Source organism: Anomaloglossus baeobatrachus, chromosome 2 (assembly GCF_048569485.1).
Source record: "Anomaloglossus baeobatrachus isolate aAnoBae1 chromosome 2, aAnoBae1.hap1, whole genome shotgun sequence".
Taxonomy (NCBI): Eukaryota; Metazoa; Chordata; class Amphibia; order Anura; family Aromobatidae; genus Anomaloglossus; species Anomaloglossus baeobatrachus.
In genome coordinates, this window is record NC_134354.1 from 215,598,813 (window position 1) to 215,618,059 (window position 19,247).

The 19,247-nt window shown below is 44.8% G+C and overlaps 1 protein-coding gene across 2 annotated transcripts in view; it reads right to left on the minus strand.

Moving 5' to 3' along the window:
• SYT6 (synaptotagmin 6) overlaps positions 1 to 19,247 on the minus strand; it is a 697,758-nt gene that overhangs the window by 317,244 nt on the left and 361,267 nt on the right. For both annotated transcript variants that reach the window (XM_075335608.1, XM_075335609.1), the window contains exon 2: positions 11,755 to 12,106. In XM_075335608.1, the coding sequence (XP_075191723.1) occupies positions 11,755 to 12,106 (352 nt within the window). The remainder of the gene's footprint in view (positions 1 to 11,754; positions 12,107 to 19,247) is intronic.

A 19,247-nucleotide genomic window follows, 5' to 3' on the forward strand; every position in this document is an offset into this window, starting at 1 on the left:
CTTCCTTAAGCAATACAGTGTATGGCAGGCTCATTTTCTGCTCACATGCTCGGTCCCCACCCTATCCTAAGGGGCACACTGACCATCAGTCTCTTAAAGAGAATTAGTTGGGAATTTTTTCCAGGAAACAGATGCCACTCAAACCGTCTGGATTAAACCCTCTTCCAGGGGACGTGGTTCTGTCAGTCTTTCCATGAATGGGACCCCACACGTCCGGTGTCTGAGTTGGACCCCGAGGGTCTCGTCAAATCCAATCTCTGGGCCTTTAAACTCCTGCTCCTTACTGGGGGACTCTGGTTCGGGCCTGCACTCCATCTGCTTTTCTTTCTCCAGGCAGAATGGCCCCTCCTGAGTTTTCTGAAGGAAAATAACTTTTCTGGACCATGCCTGTAGGAGTGCGGCCTCTTCTGGCACCTAAACCTGTTCCTTTAGAGTCCACGTCTGCCACATTTCACTGCTCAGCAACAGGCGAGACTTCCCTTCAGACCGCGCCCTCCGGGGCTGAACACCAGTCTGCACCACCCCGGGGCCAGTCACATCTTCATGCCATTGTGCTGAACAAATGCCAATGATGGGCACACCTTCCTCTCTATGTGGTCTCTTGATGGGATTTGTTGGGAATTCTTTCTAGGGAACGGACGTCACTCAAACCATCTGGACTAAACCCTCTTTCAGGGGAAGTGGTTCTGTCAGTCCTTCCACGCACAGGACCCCACACGTCCGTTGGCTGAGTTGGACCCTGAGGGTCTCGTCAAATCCAATCTCTGGGCCTCTAAACTCCTGCTCCTTACTGGGGGACTCTGGGGGACTCTCCTGTCCTCTTCTTATAACTTGCCCTTTTTATCAGCTACACTCCTCCCTGTAGATAACCACTTCTCTATCCAGAGGGTACCAAGGAAGCAGTCGCTTGGGCCACATTGCCACCTGGTGGCCATTTAACAAATAGCACAAAACATTATTACACATCTATATACAATGTCTATTACCTCTGCTGAGGTGGCGGAGCCCTGTACCCCCTTACATCCTTCCTTCTTTTAACCTCGGCCATTCCCAGCCAAACACCTTGAGGGAACCTGTACCTGTAACAAATATTTTACCCACAAACAACAAACATTGGTTACATGCCCCATACCGCTTACCAAGCAGCCTCCACCTGGATGCTTCAAGGGTCCAAATGGTCATCATTTGGTACTGGGTCCTGTAACAAACCTTACAAAAAAAACACATAATTTGTCTCAATTATTCACACTATTTTTTTTAACCAGATAACATTTTAATACCAGTACACAAGTAAAACCTGGCCACTAGGGTCGAACGCAGAGTCCTTTCCAGCTAGAGGCCACACAAAAATGAAAAACAATGAAAAATCAACCAACACCACACTCGAATAAAGTCTGGTAACTTGAACTTATTCAGTCCCTAAGTTCTTAGGGGGTCTGCTCCTTCCCCTGGGCACTCCCCTTGAACGTTGCTGAATGTCCATAACAGCCCCAAGCATCCTCCTTCTCCTTCTTTTGGGGACAGTTGTCTTTGGGGGACCAATCAGGGGAAACTAGCTGTGGTAGTTCTACAACAAACTTGGAACATTTCTTTATATGGGCCATCCGTCTACTCATAGTTGCCCAACCACACAGAGAACCTAGAGTTATCCCTTTGAGTGACGCTCATCACCGCTGCTGTAGCAGTGACATCTCCCACTTCAAGACGGACCACATTGGAGGTCATAGAGTCCCCACTTCCGGTATCCACACTGAGGGTCCTGGACTGCCGCCGTTCCGGTACAGCAGCTGCCACTTCCTCCAGACTCACCGCCTCACTGGTTACCACACGGGCTGCCACTGCATACTATTCCCGCAGCCCTTTCTATTTAATACATTTTAATCTGTCTCCACAGTACACGGGGGGATCAGCATCCACGGATTCAGCCTTGACATAAACATTATCGCTGGTCCCCTCCTACACCAGAAACCCATTCTCGTGGCTTATATCTAGGTAAGACACGTGGCCAAACATGAAGCGGGTTGCTTCGGTGCCTCCTCCAGGAAGTTTGAGCTGTGCCTGCACCTGCCTTTCCTTCTCCTTCTTCCCTCTTATGATCCCCTTGACTCACACAGGGTTTCCTTCTGGCCACACCTTGCTCATGAGGCTCACACACGCCACCGGATGTCCCTTAGTGGATTCTACAGCCACGGCTTTTTCCTTAGCAGCTTCTTCTTGGGCCCGCACGTCCTCTTCCTTATCTTTCACAGCCTTATCTGTGCATGCAAGTCAGCTGCCTTTGCTCACAAGGCTTCTTCCTGAGCCCTCACAGCTTCCTCCAGCTGTCGCAACCATGCTTCACGGTCACGGGATATCATTGCAGCAGGGGCAGGTAGCGTCTCTTCAGCAGGCTCAGGCGCCCCCGCTGACTCACCCCGATCATGTGCAAGAGCTCCTCCTGCCAATCCCTGAGGCTCCTGGGATGTCTGCTTGTCACTTGCTCCAGCTGTGCTTCCCAATCACGTCTGACCGCTGCCCCGAGTTTTCTGTGACATCCAGTGGGCCTCGCGTTGCGCCTCTGGTTCGGGTCTGCACTCCATCTGCTTTGCTTTCTCCAGGCAGAATGGCCCCTCCTGAGTCTTCTGAAGGAAAATCCCTTTTCTGGACAATGCCTGCAGGAGTGTGGCCTCTTCTGGCAGCTAAACCTGTTCCCTTAAAGTCCACGCCTGCCACATTTCACTGCTCAGCAATGGGCGGGACTTCCCTTCAGACCGCGCCCTCCGGGGCTGAACACCAGTCTCTGCACCACCCCGGGGCCAGTCACATCTTCGTGCCATTGTGCTGAACAAATGCCAATGATGGGCACACCTTCCTCTCTATGTGGTCTCTTGATGGGATTTTTTGGGAATTCTTTCCAGGGAACGGACGTCACTCAAACCATCTGGACTAAACCCTCTTTCAGGGGAAGTGGTTCTGTCAGTCCTTCCACACACAGGACCCCACGCGTCCGTTGGCTGAGTTGGACCCTGAGGGTCTCGTCAAATCCAATCACTGTGCCTCTAAACTCCTGCTCCTTACTGGGGACTCTCCTGTTCTCTTCCTTTAACTTACCCTTTTTCATCAGCTACACTCTTCCCTGCAGTTATCCCGTTTCCTATCCAGAGGGTTCCAGGGAAGCAGTCGCTTAGGCCATACTGCTACCTGGTGGCCACACAACAAACAGCACAAAACCTTATTACACATCTATATACAATGTCTGTTACGTCGGCGAAGGTGGCAGAGTCCTGTACCCTCTTACATGTCTGAAATCCAGCACTTCACATCAGCCTGAAAACCCCATCCCCACCATCAAATGTGGTGATAGCATAATTGTATGAGGAGGCTTTTGTTTAGCAGAGATAAGGAAGCTGGTCAGTGTTGATGGGAAGATATTTGGAGCTAAATACATGGCAATCCTAGAGGAAAACCTGTTGGAGGCTGCAAAATATTTGAGACTGGGGTGTAGGCTCACCTTCCTGCAAGACAAAGACCCTAAAAATACTGCCAGAGCTACAATGGAATAGTTTAGATCAAAGCATATTCATGTGTGTGAATGGCCCAGTCAATGCCCAGACCTAAATCCAATTGAGAATTTGTGGTAAGAATTAAGAATTGCTGCCCACAGACACCTCCATCCAATCTCACTGAGGTAGAACTAGTTTGCAAAGCATAGTAGGCAAAAGTTTCAGCCTCTATATGTGCAAAGCTTTAAGAGACATGTGACGCCCTGGCCTATCAGGTCATCACAGGGTATTGTTCAATTTGCCCTTCTGTGCAATATCCACCTTCTCCTTGGTTAAGGGTCCCTAACCATTGGTGTTGCCAAGAACAAGCTAATCAAAATCCTAGGAACACTCTGCACCACACCCACCAGACACACCAGTGGATGACCTGAGTGGAATAGGGTCGGCCACTTGGGGAGTTGGTTAAGGGGGGTCAGGAGTGTCAGGAGTCAGTCAGTCGGTTGGTGACTCTCAAGAGGAGAGGTCACAAGAGGGAGAGGAGGTCAGGAGCTGGGCTCCTTGGAACTACTAGGTAGCAGACGTTGGTCTGAGCCTGGTAGGACCTGGACCCTGGTCGCAGGGGATCATGACAAGGGGCATGAACTGTCGAGGAGGACAGCCGGCGGTCTTGTGCCATCACCGGGCAGGGGCCAAGGTATGACAGGTTACGTGGAGCCTAGGTCAGGGAGTAGCTTCAGGCGTCCTGACAATTTACCAGATGAGGACGCAGCCTTCAAGATCCATTCTCCACCTGCTCCAAAATCAGGGTACAAGCGCAATGAGGGGGATAAGACTTTCCACAGATATGGTCCAGAAAATCCCAAGCGTGAACCCTGAAAGCAAGCTCACCCAGTTAGCCACACTGGGGAGCAGGACCCGATTAGTTTCAAACTAAAGGGACAAACTAGAAGATAAGTTGCCAAGGCAAAGGTCACAGACTAACAGGCAACACCAATGGGCACGGGATCCAGGCATGCTCCCTTTCAGAGGCAGTGGTGTCCAGAACTTTGGTTTTCTACAGTTGTCGGTGTCAGCGTTATTGGACTGAGTGAGTACGCAAGTGACCCTTACCATCCCAAGGGCACATCCCTGTCACCATCACCGAGTCCCGGGGCATTCCCCCTACCCGTGGAGGGATTAAACACCTGGCTGCCCACACCATCGCCACCGAGAACTCCCAATTGCAGCGATGGTACTCCACCTTACCACGCACCACAGGTGGCGTCACAAACTCCCCACACCATCCCCTGTACATAATCCTCTCTGGTTTGAGGAGTCGTGTGACCCCTCTGGGTCCGGAGCCCTCTCGAGCCACCTCAGATCCGGATCTGAGCAGCCCAGCTGTAGGTGCGGGGGAGGGGGGGGCGACATGTCCTCGAGCTGAACAGACACACCCCAAAAGAGTTATATCAGAAATTGTAGCTAAGGGTACGCTCACACGAGCGTATGAATTGGACGCAAAAAAAATCTCGCATTGCACTTGGACCAATGTTATTCATTAAGGGGGAGCAGATGGTCATCTTTTTTCTCATCCAGATTGTCATTGAGTGTTGTATCACTCGCATCCATACATGTCCATGGCTGTGAGTGAAACATCGGACTACACTCAGGTGACATTGGAGTGCAGTGTGATAATCGCATCAGCTGACAATGGAAGAGATGAGGAGAATAATCCCCCTTCTCCTCCACAGTTCCCGCCCTCTCCTTCACAGTTGCATGACACTCAGCTTAGGCGAGCAGCACAGCGGGAGCCAAGGGTCATTATCATATCGCATCCCATGCACTAGCATCGGATGCCATACGATCGTGTGAATCCAGCCTAATAGTGGCCCTACAAAGTATTGACCTAGGGAAGGGGTGTGAATACATATGCACATCACAATATTCAGATTTACATTTTCAAAATATTTAGAAAACCATGTATCATTTCCTTTATAATTCATAAACACTTGCTTCATTGTGTTGGTACATAAAATCCCAATAAAATACATATATATGTTTGTGGGTGTATTGTAAAAAAATGTGGAAATGTTCATGTGAGCAGGTTTAAATGGTGTATTAAAATCCTATTTGGCAGTGAATTATGAAAAACTATAAATATATTATGTTAAATACATATATTTTGTATGTGTAAATGGTTAAACCGCTAACCTAAGCAGTGCTGTGGATGGCATTTTAATAGGAAATTGCTAGAGACATTCAATTAATGTGCTGAATAGATTAGGAGGCAACTTGTTCAGGAATCGGTGAGCAGAGAATATGTCACTTTCACTTATGTGCACTGCATGAATCCACCTGAAAAACAACTTGATGGTAGCAAATGTTATCTGACAGCTTTCCCCAGGTCTAATATTACAACATTCTCCCTGGGATATAACTAAATTACTGTGACTGTAAGCATGTCGGCAGGTCAGCTGGCTACAACTGCAAGGCGGTGGTGACAAGTCTTGGGCTGGACGTTTATAGCAATGCTTTCTTGCATGTCAGTGATATTTTTGTAGTATAATAGACTGAAGCAGAAACAAATAATGAAGAACAAAAGACAGCAAGCAGTTGCAGAACAACTATGTGCATTGTCCATTTATCTACAGGAACAGTACTGCACTATTTTTGGAAGATAAAGTAATAATTTACCAAAGAATTAGATTTTAATATAGATTTATTTGGAAAAATAATAAAAGCAGTTCTTCATCACTAATTTGTTTTAAAATGCCATAGAATCCAACCAAATGTATACTCACCTTAGTAGTGATGAGCGAGTACCAAAAAGCTCGGGTGCTCGAGGCTCGGGCCGAGCATCCCAAGATACTCGTGTACTCGGCCCGAGCAACGAGCCCAATGTTATCCTATGGGAGACCCGAGTATTTTTCTGAAATGACCCCCGGCAGCATGTAGAAACCCTAAAAATGTCACAAAAGTCTCAGAAGAGTGCTCAAGTGACATGGCAACAGCATGGGGAAGACGCCTTGAAGCATTTATCACTCAAAAGTCACAGCTGTGAACAATTTTGTCCGAGTTTTACGCCATTTTTACGGACTCACCAGAAAACCTTCCAAAATGACACCAAAATGAATTTTCATGGCGCAAATGTTAAGGGCACATACCCAATAGTGAGATAGAGCTGGTGTATATTACTTTTTGAGATTAATACAGGAAAGATTTTACGTAAAACATTGTGTGGCACTCCGATGTCCAAAACGCACGTTTTGTGCTTTTTACTAGCGATGTCGGTCATTTTTTTTTTCATTCTATCTCCCGTCGGTCGGTCTTGCTCTCTCTGTCTCTCTCTGTCTTGTCTGTCCCCCTCTCACAGTCTGTCGGTCAGTCTCCCCCCTCTCTCTTACTTACCGTTCCCCGATCACTGCCGCGGCGCTGCACAGCTGTTCACTAAACTCCAGCGGCTTTTCCTCTTTTGAAAAAGCCGGCCGCTCATTAAACAATCTCATATTCCCTGCTTTCCTGCTTTTCAGCGCCTATGATTGGTTGCAGTGAGACACGCCCCCACGCTGAGTGACAGCTGTCTCACTGCACCCAATCACAGCAGCCGGTGTGTGTGTATACTGTGCAGTGAAATAAATAATTAAATAATTAAAAAAAACGGCGTGCGGTCCCCCCAATTTTAATACCAGCCAGATAAAGCCATACGGCTGAAGGCTGGTATTCTCAGGATGGGGAGCTCCACGTTATGGGGAGCCCCCAAGCCTAACAATATCAGTCAGCAGCCGCCCAGAATTGCCGCATACATTATATGCGACAGTTCTGGGACTGTACCCGGCTCTTCCCGATTTACCCTAGTGCGTTGGCAAATCAGGGTAATAAGGAGTTAATGGCAGCCCATAGCTGCCACTAAATCCTAGATTAATCATGTCAGGCGTCTCCCCGAGATTCCTTCCATGATTAATCTGTAAATTACAGTTAAAAAACACACACACCCGAAAAATCCTTTATTAGAAATAAAAAACACTAACAAAGTCCCTCATCACCAATTTATTAACCCCGACAAACCCTCCATGTCCGGCGTACTCCACAGTCCTCCAGCGTCGCATCCAGCTGTGCTGCATGAAGGTGACAGGAGCTGCCGCTCCTGTCAGCTTCACACAGCAACTGAAGACAGCCGCGCGATCAGCTGAGCTGTCACTGAGGTTACCTGGATCCAGCGGTGGATGCAGCGGTGGCCACGGGTAACCTCAGTGACAGCTCAGCTGATCGGGCTACTCACCGCCGCACCGGTCAGCTCCACGCAGCAACTGAGGTGAGTATCGCGATCAGCTGAGCTGTCACTGAGGTTACCTGGATCCAGCGGTGGATGCAGCGGTGGCAGCGGGTAACCTCAGTGACAGCTCAGCTGATCGCGCTACTCACCGCCGCTCCGGTCAGCTCCACGCAGCAACTGAGGTGAGTATAGCGATCAGCTGAGCTGTCACTGAGATTAATTGCGGCCACCGCTGGATCCAGCGGTGGCCGTGAGTTACCTGACTGACAGCAGCTGATCGCGCTACTCACCTCAGTTGCTGTGTGAAGCTGACCGGAGCGGCGGTGTATTCTGCAGCTCCTGTCACCTGCATGCAGCAGAGCTGGACGCGACGCTGGAGGTCCGTGGATTACGCCGGACATGGAGGGCTTTGTCGGGGTTAATAAATTGGTGATGAGGGACTTTGTTATTGTTTTTTATTTCTAATAAAGGATTTTTCGGGTGTGTGTGTTTCTTAACTGTAATTTACAGATTAATCATGGAAGGTGTCTCATAGATGCCTGACATGATTAATCTAGGATTTAGTGGCAGCTATGGGCTGCCATTAACTCCTTATTACCCCAATTTGCCAACGCACTAGGGTAAATCGGGAAGAGCCGGGTACAGTCCCAGAACTGTCGCATATAATGTATGCGGCAATTCTGGGCGGCTGCTGACTGATATTGTTAGGCTGGGGGGCTCCCCATAACGTGGGGCTCCCCATCCTGAGAATACCAGCCTTCAGCTGTATGGCTTTATCTGGCTGGTATTAAAATTGGGGGGACCGCACGCCGTTTTTTTAAATTATTTATTTATTTATTTTACTGCACAGTATAGACACGCCCACCGGCTGCTGTGATTGGGTGCAGTGAGACACCTGTCACTCAGCGTGGGGGCATGTCTCACTGCAACCAATCATAGGCGCCTGTGGGCGGGGAAAGCAGGGAATATGAGATCGCTGTGTGCAGAGCACAGCGCGCCCGCCGGTATAAAGGCTCGGTCACGCTGTGCTAGCCGGCCAATCACTGCAATTCCACAACTAACAGGGCTGTGGTATTGCAGTGGTCTGCCAGCCAATCCCTGCATGAGGGCTGGTTCTCAAAAGAGCGCCAACATGCAGGGATGAAGACCACGAGTACTGCACGAGTATCGCGAAATTACTCGGTACCCGCCGAGTAGCCCAAGTACAGTGATACTCGTGCGAGTACCGAGTAGTAACAAGCATACTCGCTCATCACTACACCTTAGTGATCCCACAGCTTCTCTTCCATGATTGCTGAGGTCCCCACCAATGTCCATGTCCAGCCAATCTATGGCTGTATCCATGACCAAAATGTCATTGTTGGGCAAAATGATTGGCTGCAGCTGTTGTGTCTTTACAGGATTGTTCAGATCCTGTTGCTGCTGACCCACTAAGGCCTAAAACACAGGGCATGAAAATCGGTGCAAGTGGAATGTGATAAAACATCGCATTCCACTCGGACCAATATTAGTCTGTGTCTCAGCACCCATGAGCGAATATTTTCTCAGCCCTAATCGGACCTAGAAAACAATCGCAGCATCTTACGGGTGCAATGCAATCCTTTTTTCTCTCGGACCCATTCAAGTCTATGGGGCGAGAGAAAAATCGCACTGCACTCGCAGTACACCGGTGTACCGCGAGTGAAGGGCGAGAATGGCAATAGCCGGCAACGGAGGAGAGAGGGAGATAAATCCCTCCTTCCCCTCCGCAACGCCAGTCCACCCCTCCTCAGCACCGGCTCGCCCCTCCTGAGTGCTGGTCCGTCCCCCGCAGCTGTGGTCCGATTGCATGATTGGACCTCGGTCACAGTAACACTTGCATGACACACGGCTCCTGCTGTGCTGCCAGCGTGAGCCGGGTGTCATGCGAGGATCGCACTAGTGCCCCATGTGGTCTCGGCCTAATCACCACTGTGACCAGTGTTTGACTGAAGTGGTCACATGCTCGTCCTCCCAGCAGAGGAAGCAACGAGACCAGTGGAGAATCCAGACAGTATGAAGAAGGAGTATTTGATATCACTAAGGTTATTAGTTAAAGAGCATTTTTAGTTTTTTTTTTTTTGCTATGAATGCTACTTTTTCATTTAAGTCACAGATAATGATCTCTAATAAATTGTAGCAATTTTTACCAGCTCTATAGCCCAAAGTTTAGAATTGAAGACAAGGCAGGGCAGGCTGTTGTCTTATGTCTTATGTTGTAACCTTACCTAGAAAGCCTCAGTACTAACAAGTGTTATGTGTTCTGGTTAACTCAGAAATCAGCCCACACTTTAAGGTTCCCATTGTCTGTAAACTTTGGTGAGAATAATTGGAGTTCCTTGCAACTATGTCTATTGTTTAAGAACATAATACATTTCTAAGTAAATTAACTCATGGTGGAAATGTGGCCCTCAAGCATTTTTGGTGCAAAGTACAATTAAAGCCCACATACTAATTAGACTAAAGTAGTCCATACTCGCCAATACTGCAAGATTGTCTGTCAGTCTAATGTGCTTGGGGAGCTAATACACACGGCACTTTTAGGGTGGTGCACAAGTAGGGTCCAAAACCGTCTCAAGTAGATGTGGAAACTTGGCACTCAAGATCAATGTGAATAGTGTGTTTTATTGTAAAGAACTTGTAGGACCAGCACAAGCACAGACATTTCAGTCAAAAGACCTTCATCAGTGTGCATTCAGAGGGTCCTCAGAAAGTATAGTAGCATGGCGAGCGGCGAAGCTGGGTATGACGCGGTGTAAACCGCTGTCTATGTGGCACCTCTACGCCGCACGCTACTATACTTCCTGGGGACACTCTGCATGCAGGCTGATTAAGGTCTTTTGACTGAAACATTTGTGCTTGCGCTGGTTCTTCAAGTTCTTCACAATAAAAAACACTATTCATATTGATTTTGAGTGCCGAGTTTCTACATCTAATGTGCATTGGGGATCTCCTGACTCTCCCCTGGCAGATGATGTTGGTGGACATATGGGTTGGGCAATTTGACTTTTAATACCCAGTTCCAGTTTGAGGTGTTTTTTAGACTCTTTCCACATGAACAATTGGCTGAGCTAGGGTATGAGGGAGTTAGGAGAGATAGATGATGGGCCAATAGGCAACTGGCTGTCAGCTATCACATGTGTGTTGCCAGCTTTACTTAAAGTTAACCTATTAGTTAATCCATGAGTGCCCATTAGATAAGGCAAGCCTTATAGAATCTATCATAATGTATCATATATTCTAAAATTATAACAAACCAATTTGTTTTAGTTCAAGATATTTTATATATGCAAAACCAATTGTATACCCTATAAGCTGTATGCCACCTTCCATCACCTCAATTACAAAAATATAATATTCAATAAAGGGAATCTGTGAGCAGGATTTTGCTACCTCATGTGAGAGCGGCATAATGTAGGAAAGAGACCCTGATTCCAATGATATATCACTTAGATTACAGGGAAAAGCAGTTGTGACACAAACAGGGTTTTTAGATTTAGCAATGCGGCAGAGCTAAGAAAGCTGCCCGCCCACGCCAGTCTCTATGTACAATGTCTATAAGAAGGGAGCTGCTTATCATTGGAGGGGGAATGTCAGACCAGACCTCATGAGCTGCTGTAGCTGATGTAGTTCTAGAAATAATAAGATCCAAGTGCTAAAACAATAATTGCAAGTAAACAAAAGCATGATAAGACACATCTCTGAATTCCATGTTTTAATCCCTAGATTATCCTGTTTTCAGATTACATAATAAAAATCTGCTGATAGATTCCCATGAACTAAATAAATTCTATTTCAAATCTATTTGCTCTTGTGAACCAAGTAATGTGACATTCTTAGACAATTGACTAATTCTATATAATCTATGTATACTATGTTCTATAAACTCTCCAAGTACAGATTTATTTTTGAATGAGTGAATGAGTTGAGTGAGTTATGGGAAATCTCAATATTATTTTCATACAATAGCAAAGAAATAAAATTGTTCTGCAAAAGCTTTACCTGGTAGAAGAAGCTGGCTCGGTGGTCTGCCTCTGTATCCTGGTGCGACGCATGATGTGTTCTTTCATTGACATCTGGACCTCTGCTGGTATGTCTGGTGAGGTGTGGCTGATTTTAACAGCTGCTTCAAGAAATCCTAAGTTGCTTGCATCCTTCAACTTGTCAGCCATGACTTCTTTTTCACTGGTTATACCACTGTAGATGGAGACGTTGTGAGGTGCAGCCGGGTTAGATGATACAGCCTTGTTCCTCCAGGGCACCCACCACAGCTTCCAAAAAAGAAAGAGAAAAACTGCCACCAGGGCCAGCCCACAAACAATAACTATCACTGCAAGGAGGCTGACGGACAGGTCTACAGGAGCAGGAAAGCAGGAAGTGACATTGACAAAGAAGAAGGGGAGGACATGAGACAACACCAGGGACAGCAGAGAGACAAAGGGAGGGAAAAAAAGAATGGTTGTGAGAAAAGCGTCAAGGTTTGAAAAAAAAACCAAAACGATGACAAAACTAAGTTATTAAGATTAATTAAGTGGATGTCTGTGAGCTCAAATCATGCGTGAGGAGATGAAAAAGAAACTGCAAATCATTCATGAGCATGGTAAGACGATTCAATTATTGGAGTGTTGTGTTGGCAGTTTATATTTCCCAAACTTTTACAGTTGCAAAAACTATGCAATTCTTCCTAGAGTAACATTCTTCATAAAAGATACTGAACATTTTTATAGCTGCAGGTATATTAGTGAAATAATTTTGATTGCAAATATTTGACCACTTTATGTACACAGCCCCTAATCAGATATATATGTCTCCATGGTAACAAGCTATCAACAAATTCAGTGCAATATAATCCTGCAGTAAATATGCTCCATCTTTCTGTCTCTTCTACTGTTAGTAGATTTCCTGCAACAGTGAAAAATAGGAGGAGATTATTAACTTACTGTTGTTTGTAGCCTATAACCATGGAGAAACAGGTGTACTCACAAAATGGTAGGGTGTACTTTCTTCCCTTTTTTTTCTGTAGTTGCAACTGCAGTATATCATTAAAAATAATGGGCGTGATGTAACTTGTGCACAAGATCTACAATGTCTAACCTATATGAGGTCTATATGGTTTGTGTTCTTGTTTCCTGGATTGTGTTAAGGCCGCTTTACACGCTATGAGATCGCTAAAGCGATCTCGTTGGGGTCACGGAATTTGTGACGCACATCCGGCCGCTTTAGCGATGTCGTTGCGTGTGACACCTAGTAGCGATTTTGAATCATTGCAAAAACGTTCAAAATCGCTAATCAGTGACATGCCCCCCTATTCCCAGTTATCGTTGCTGCTGCAGTAACGATGTTGTTCCTCGTTTCTGCGGCAGCACACATCGCTACGTGTGACACCGCAGGAACGAGGAACCTCTCCTTACCTGCGTCCCGCCAGCAATGAGGAAGGAAGGAGGGGGCGAGATGTTCATCCCGCTCATCTCTGCCCCTCCGCTTTGATTGGGTGGCCGCTTAGTGACGTTGCTGTGACGCTGAATGAACCACCGCCTTAGAAAGGAGGCGGTTCGCCGGTCACAGCGACGTCACAGCGCAGGTATGTGCGTGTGACGCTGCCGTAGCGATAATGTTCGCTACAGCAGCGATCACCACATATCGGCCGTACGATAGGGGCGGGTGCTATCACGCTCAACATTGCTAGCATCGACTAGCGATGTTGCAGCGTGTAAAGCGGCCTTTATTTGGTTATCCCTCCCAATAAAAAAATAAAATAAAAATATATATATATATTTTTTTTTTCTTAACTTAAAGGATAATGGACAACTAGATGATTGCTGGGAGTATAACCATCGGGACTCTCAGTGATTGGTGCTCTGAGAAAGGGTCTCTGCTGCTCCATCTTGGGTGGAGTGGAGATGTACATGCTTGACCTCTGCTTCATTATTTGTATATGAGACCATCGGGGAAAGCTGAGCTCCGTGCTGTTATTTTATTTCTGGTTCCATTGGCAATAAATGGAGCATAGGCCAAGAATGTGAAATTCTACTTGAAAGCCATGATCTTGAAATCACTGGGGTTTAGCAGCATAAACCTCCGGCAATCAGAAAGTTATCTCCTATTTTATGGATAAGAGTTTTGTTGTATTTTTTGGGGGGGAAGGGTTAATAGCCTCTTAAAGGGAATCTGTCACCAGGTTTTTGTTATCTCATCTGAGAGCAGCATAATATAAGAAAAGAGACACTGATTCTAATGATAAATCACTTAGTTTACAGGGTGCAGCAGTTGTGATCCAATCAGAGTTTTCTCTGCTGTAGATGTAGCAGTGCTCAGAAAGATAACCCCACCCACCTATGCAGCAGGTGAAAGAGAAGACAGAAGAAGTCATAAATTACTTATGTCTATATCCCATGATCCACATCTCTATCTGACTGCTGGATATCTGACCTATTCTGCAAGATTGTTCCAATAAGGGCTTTAATCCTAGACTATAAATTTACAAAGGTGCAGAATTACAGCTAAGGACCATGAGCCATAAATTTACAGTTTTTGGTCATTATCAGATTAACAGGTGAAACAGATTTATTATGTATATTTAAGTGTAAGAAATGCTCAGCCAAAGCATAACCAGAGGAAATCTCAGTATTCAGGTGCAATTTTTAATGCTGGTTTTACTAATAGAGTCCAGTACAATCTAGTTGGACAATATGGTATTTTTCCATCATTAGCCTTCCATGTTTCTATGAATAAACCCTAAAACTATCCATAGATGTATGACTAATATTCTTATTAAAATGCTTCAATCTTTTATCCCCCATTGAATAAGACTATAAATGCAAAACAATACAAATCCTCAATGATAGTATAAATTCTCCAATTTCTTCCTATTTGTCTAGAAATGCAAACACTAAGGGGTACTTTACACGTTGCGACATTGCTAGCATCAGCTAGCAATGCCGAGCGCGATAGTACCCACCCCCGTCGCACATGCGATATGTGGTGATTGATGCCGTAGCGAACATTATCGCTACGGCAGCTTCACATGCACATACCTGCTCGGCGACATCGCTGTGACTGCTGAACTATCCCTCGTTAAAGGGGAGATGCGTTCGGCGTCACCGCAACGTCACCGCGACGTCACTAAGCGGCCGGCCAATAGAAGCGGAGGGGCGGAGATGAGCGGGACATAACATCCCGCTCACCTTCTCCCTTCCGCATTGCCATCAGGACGCAGGTAAAGAGATGTTTGTCGCTCCTGTTGGTTTACATACAGCAATGTGTGGAGCTGCAGCATTATGAAAATGACCGATGCTACACAGATCACCGATTTTCGACGCTTTTGCGATCGTTTATCGTCGCACCTAGGATTTACACGTTGCGATGTCACTACTGATGCCGGATGTGCGTCACTAACGACGTGACCCCGACAATATTTCGGAAGCGATGTCGCAACGTGTAAAGCCCCCCCTAAGATTTGACACTATGTATGTCAGCCAAGCTCAGAGTAATATACCTAATTAAAAAAAATACTTTATTAAATATACATTAAAAACCAATCCGTGAAAAAGTATCATAATATACAAATACAAATTATTATAGCAAGGGGCTGCGTAGTATACCAATACCAAATGTGTACATCCAACTGATAAGAGCAGTCAATCAGATAAGGATAGGAGGATCGGCGAACAAAAATGTTTGATGAATAAACACAGGGCTAACCCACAAAGTAAACTACCTAATTTCAGGATGTCCTAAAGATGAGCGAACCCTTGGAGGTTTGCGTCACTGACAGAAATTGAACCGAACCTCCACTGGTTCAAACTTTACCAAGCCTGGTTTGTAATCACTGATTGGCAATTTGAGTCTTTGTTCACATATAGCCAGCCATAAGCAGATCACGTCCGTAGGAGGGCTGGCGGGCTTTTTCAAAATTTCTTTGTTGTTGTACACTACATCTGATCATGCTGATGTTATCCCCAGTGTGTCTGTTCATACACTGCAAGTGGCTCGCACAGGGCTGAGCACCAAGCGTACCAGAGCACAGAGATGTTCACGCGAGTGAAGTTTGCACGTAAAGCATTCAAACTCCGAAACCGAACTCTGGTTTTTAAAGTCAGTGTTCGGTTCGAATACTGAACTTCGAGTTCGCTCACCTCTACCTATTATACCATGTAGATGGTCCACACCTTACCGCAGAGGTCAGCACTCTGATAAGCACAAATGGCATTGTCATTCAATGTAGACTGGATCATACATGCCTTAATACACAATAATATTCAATAAATTTGCTGACTTGGTCCATAAATAAGACGCCTCCCAACAATAAAGAGAATGCTCCAATAGCCGATCAATTACTTTGAGTGAAGGCAACATCTGTGTTTATTAGGGGGCCAAGCTCTGTGGCAAAGTAGTGACTATCTACAGGATATAATAGGGCATTCTGAAATCAGGTAGTGTTTTTTGTGGGATAGTAAATAGGAATGATCGAATACCTCAAATATTCGACTTCGCGAATACTTGCCAAATAGGTCACCACTATTCGAATATTCGCGAATATTCGATGTGCAATGTAAGTCTATGGGAAACCCAAATAACAACTATTCGGAACTATTCGGGCTTCCCATAGACTTACATTGCGCATCGAATATTCGAATAGCGACGACCTATTCGTCAGATATTCGTGAAGCCAAATATTTGAAGTATTCGATCATCCCTAATAGTCAAACATTTTTTTCACCATTCCTATCTTTGCCTAACTGACTATTCTTTTCAGATGGAAATACACATTTGATAATGGTAGACTACATAGCCCTGTTGTAATAATACTTTGTCCATGCCATAAATAAATGAGGGAAGTTTGTTTCTTTAATTTAGTCAAATAAAGTATACATACATACTGTATATGTATAAAGCATACATTACTTTTGCAATCAATAATGGTTTCTGCACAAGTATAAAAATTGATATGAATTTATTTTCAGAGTTGCCTAGAACTGCAGAGTATCTATTATGTGATCAGGTAATCCAATAACAACACTACGCTGTAAGCTTCGTGAGCAAGATTTCTATTCAGGGTGAACAATATTTAATGTATTTCTCCCTTAGGATGAGGCCACAATTTCTTTTTTTTTTTTTGTTTTCTTTACCGCCTTGTTATCTATTTCTATGTTAATAACATTTTATGGAACATAATGTCTATTGTATCCTTTAATAACTGAAGTAGTATTGCCATAGTATATTAATGAATTATAAAAGAACGTCTTGACGTCTTTGAGTTAAGTATTATTCATTTTTATGCAACATCAGCATTTAGAGGGAACGTTCATATTAACACATACATTATTTTTACGGAAACTATACATATTAAAATGTAATTAAAGTAAAAATTTACTCAATACAATGTCGTATTTTTTGTGGGTACATTCCTATTTTATTGGGAGCTGTACATGACAATATTCTCCAGTTGTGGCACTCCAAAAGCCATGGCATTCTGGAATTTGTAGCATTGCAAGCTGGAAAGTATTGGTATACAGTATATAGTTTCAAATGCAATTATTCAATTCCCATTGCAAATTATTAGCAACATTTAAAAAATGTCTGCTGTTTGCAATAAACCTATGAATCAAGATTAATTTAAATAGCTCAACACAACTAATACAAGGGGCTGCTGATATGTCTTTGGCTTTACCCAGAAAGAAACGAGATAGCATGATGAAACTTTACATTTATTCCACATACTCTCCACTGATGTCAATACACTTCTTACATCGGTATTACAAGTTCTGTAAGCCTAGCAAAAAGAAGGATTTTGGTTGTGCCTCAAACCAGGCATCCATAGCAGCCATGGCATCAGAAATGGTGTGAAGTTTGGTACCCTTGCGGTGTTTCTTCGGGTTTGGAAACAAATGATAGTCAGAGGGAGCTAGATCTGGTGAATAGGGTGGTCAACCAGCTGGAAGCCCATCTCTGCCAGTTTTGCAGTGGTTGCTTGTGCAGTGTGAGCGGAGGCGTTGTCTTGAAGGAACAAGATTCCTTTGGACAGCTTGACTTTTGGCCTTCAGAGCTGCCTTCATTTGGTCCAAAGTTCAATTTAATAGCTTGCATTGATGTTGAAACCTTTTTGAAGGTAGTCCACTAGCATCACGCTCTCCTGATCGCAGAACACAGACATAATCACCTTAGTGACTGATTTTTGCACCCTGAACTTCTTTTGACTGCTCCTTGTTTTCAGAGTCATACAAATAAATCTAGGTCTCATCCATAGTGACCAGTCGATTCAGGAAGTTCTTATCAGTTCGGAAATGCTGACAAATGGACCTTGAAGTTTTCACTTGCATGCTTCTTTGACCTATTGTCAAACATTTGGGGACCCTCTTTGCAGATAGCTTCCTCATGTCTAAATGTTCATGGATAATGACACAAACAAATTCACGGGAAATCCCCATGATCTCTACTATTGCTTTAGCTGAAATTCGTTGATTCTCCAGTGAGGTTGTGCACAACATCAACGATATCTGGAACAACAACCACTCTCGGTCGTCCAGGATGTTTCTCTTCGTTGTTGCTGAAGTGGCCCATTTTAAATTTGTCAACCCAGTTCTTAACTGTAAAATATAAAGGGTATTGATACCCCATTGTTTGCGACATATCACCATGATTATCCTTTGCGGAATTTCCTTGCAGAAACAAGAATTTTATCACTCCTCTGCTCTCTGTCGCTGTGAATATCGCATTAGACTCCGCCATTTTGTTTGCCTGCATGCGTAGGACACTGTTGCCATAAGTAACAAACACAACATTTTAAAAACATATATTAGACACATAAGGCTTTCATGTGATGTACCATTTGTTACCATAGAAACAAAAAAGATCACGAAGCCAAAGACTTATCAGCAGCCCCCATATAACAAGTGGTTTCTCCAAAGTCAACAGAAAATGCTCCGTTTATTAACTACTATCATCTCAGAATTATTTAATACCTTAATGACAAGCATCATCAGTTCTTAGTAGAACATCCTTTGCCTGTTATGACCAGCTGCATATGTGATGTGTAGCAAGACATCTGGCTCCTACCAGCATTGAGGATTAATCTTAGTACACTCTTCATGGGCAATGATCTCCAATTCACTAATATTCTTAGGTCTGTGAGCTGAAACTGCCTTCTTCCAATCCCATTAAAGATTTTCTATGTGGTTCAAGTGAGTCAACTGTGACAGTCATTCCAGAATCTTCCAAGACTTCTGAAATCAAGTCTTAGTTGATTTTGAGGTGCTCTTGGCATCATTATCATGTTGAAAAAAAGATCCAATTATTCCAAGGTTCAGCTTCCTCATAGAAGTATTTTCCAACGACTTATTCCATTTTGCCCTCATGTTTCAGATTCTCGGTGCCAGAGGAGCAGCAGAGCCCCAATGCATCACTAAAGAGGGCTTTACATGCTACGAGATGACTACAGCGATCTTGTTGGGGTCACGGATTTTGTGACGCACATCCGGCCGCTGTAGCAATCTCAT